At 51.2% G+C, this 2,654-nt stretch overlaps 1 protein-coding gene across 1 annotated transcript; it reads right to left on the bottom strand.

Moving 5' to 3' along the window:
• Positions 1-779: 779 nt before the first annotated feature.
• On the bottom strand, positions 780-2,056 carry SARC_14127 (hypothetical protein; the record flags this gene model as incomplete). Its single annotated transcript, XM_014291741.1, has 4 exons — positions 780-1,118; positions 1,183-1,314; positions 1,359-1,710; positions 1,838-2,056. Coding segments are annotated over 4 exons (1,042 nt in total), but the record flags the coding sequence as incomplete, so codon positions are not given.
• Positions 2,057-2,654: the final 598 nt, after the last annotated feature.

The following is a 2,654-nucleotide window of genomic DNA, read 5'->3' as shown; positions in this document are numbered from 1 at the left end:
TCAAAGGACTCCATGCTGACACCCCTGAGTTATATCACGTCTGTAGCCTGCTTCTATCTCTTCCCGACGGCTTTGACATCGTCGCCCAAGACATCATGGGTGCTACCGACCACACACTCTCGACGCTATCGTCACCAAGATGCGCAACTATGCTACTAACAGCAAAGCCATTCTCAGCACCAGCAGCAACTATGCCGTCGCCAGTGTCTCATACCACACTCCTTCCCCTGCCCCCAACTCCCGACCCCGCCGCATTCCACTTGGTAAGGACCCCTCTGGCAACTGCTTGCTTGCCAGAAAACCAGCCATGTTGCATATGACTGCCCCTCCACTAACTGCCGCCGATGCTGGGACTCGTCCCACACTGGCTCCCAATACACTCTCCCCGGCCCCCTCAAGTGCAACAACTACCGCAACTTCACCGGCCACACTACACTGCCTGTCGCCGTGCCTGAAGCCACGGGGTTCCTCACGCAGCCACACGTCCTCCACCAGTTCCTCCCATTCCCGATCCACCCATCGAACCTGTACACTACCATCTGAACACGCTTATCCTCCGTGCAGAACCTAATCACCAATCCGCCATCGCTACAGCTCTCGTCGACTCTGGTGCCGACATCTCTATCGTCACTTCTGTTGACTCCCTCTCCGACATCGAACACGGTCGCTTCGGCATTGAACTCGCCGGCGGCTCTTTTGTCACCGCCTCCTGCCCTCGTCCTCCCTGACGCCAGCCAGCCTATCCTATCAGTACGCAACATGCAACGCAATGGTTACACCATCTCCTTTGCCAATACCCTTTCCCCCGATGGACTTGCCCAATGCCTCATCACACGCAATGGCACCACCGTCACCGTCATCGACGAGTCTGCCGGTCGCTACCATCTGAATGCCTTCCAAACGGACAACCTCAACCTCCATCATGCCCGCTTTGGCCATCAATCCATCCGTACGATTAAAGCCATCGCCCACACCCACAATACCCCCATCCCTCCACCGCTTACCTACTGCGACGACTATCAACTCCACCCCACACTCTTCGACAAGCACGTCACACAGGTCTTCGGTCCCGTTGACATCGACATGTTCGATACTCAGCACAACCACCAAGTCCCCACCTACTGCCAAGGACAAGAGGACTCCCCTTCACGACGCGTCCAAGCAGAACTGGCGCCGGCCCACCAAGGGCCTCTACGGCAACCTCCCCTGGAAAGACTTCCCACGCGGTACCGCCAAATTCGAACGCGACCAAGGCCGCATGATCTGGCTGTTTCCTGTCAAACCTAAAGCTGCTTGGTGGCCCGCTCTCATGTTCTATCTTCAGACGCACGAAGAAATCATCCCTCTTCTCCCCACACGTTTCTCCGCCGCCAACCAGACGGCACTCAAGACTTTGTCACCACTCCCAACTGGCTCTATACTGGTGTCGCCATCTTCGGTCTTCAGGCTCATGCCGTCCCCATCCCTGCAGCTCTCCAGACCGCCATCGACGTTAGTCTCCTTCACACAGGTTCCCTCGCGTAATCTTGCGTCGCATGTGCCACTGGAAAAATGCACAAACTTTCCGTCAGCAACAAGCCCCGCACCCTCCCTGCCATCGGCACCGAATGGCAGGTCGATCTTGAAGGGAAATTTGAACAGAGCTACGGTGGTCATGCATAGACTATTCGCTTCTTTGAACGCTGCACCGGCCTTGAATATCAGGAACACCTGCGTGCGAATTCAAACGTTTCAATCACCTCGCCCATGTGCAGATACTCTTCAACCCCACGGGTTACTTCGCCAAACACGGTGGTGTCGAACGCGCACACCAGACCAACACGAACATTGTACCCACATGTGGGCTGAGGCCAAATCCCATGTATCCCACAACCGCAACATCTCCCCCCGTGCCTCCAATTCCAAGCGTCTCAGCCCTTACGAAGCCTTCTTCGATCGCCCCGTTACTGCCTTCGTCAAAGCCCTTCGCGTATACAGTTGCATTACCCTTAGCTATGACCACGGCAACACAGACAAGCTCCGTCTCAAATGCCGTGTCGGCATCCTCATCGCACATGACCCCTTGTAAGATTCGGTCTAATAAAGGCGATACAAATGCCTTAGAATAAATAAACGCGTAGATAAATTCTATATCGTGTAAATATCGATATAAATAAACGAAATGGGACGTTTAATAAAGTTAGGTTTGCCTCGTGAAAACAGCAATACTCTGAGGGATTGTGAGGCTGAGACATTGCCTATATATAATCCTCTAAGTACTGTTGCCGCCGAAGGGATTTAACCCTCATAAAATCCTATCTTTAGAAAAAAGAAAGAAAAAAGAAAAAACTATTGACGTCTTTAGTTATTGTCTTAACCAATAACTTGCCACTATCAAGAATTACCGACTTAGCCTTCATCAGACTGGCACATCTGGTTGGCTGATCGGAGGATCAACTAGGTAACGTTAATAGTCCCTAGAAACCTATATTCGGTTGAGCCATTTCGTTACCGAAGTATTCAGATATAAATAAAATTGGAAAGTAAATAAGGCTCTATTAATAGAACTAGACCAACTCTTTTACGTTTGGTATTTTACTGAGGCCTTTTAATGGCCTCATCCAAATATCTGATATATTAAATGGATAAGGTTTAATTAATAAAACCATTAAAAA

This window comes from Sphaeroforma arctica, assembly GCF_001186125.1.
Source record: "Sphaeroforma arctica JP610 unplaced genomic scaffold supercont1.4193, whole genome shotgun sequence".
Classification (NCBI taxonomy): Eukaryota; class Ichthyosporea; order Ichthyophonida; genus Sphaeroforma; species Sphaeroforma arctica.
This window is presented reverse-complemented; position numbering and strand designations above follow the sequence as displayed.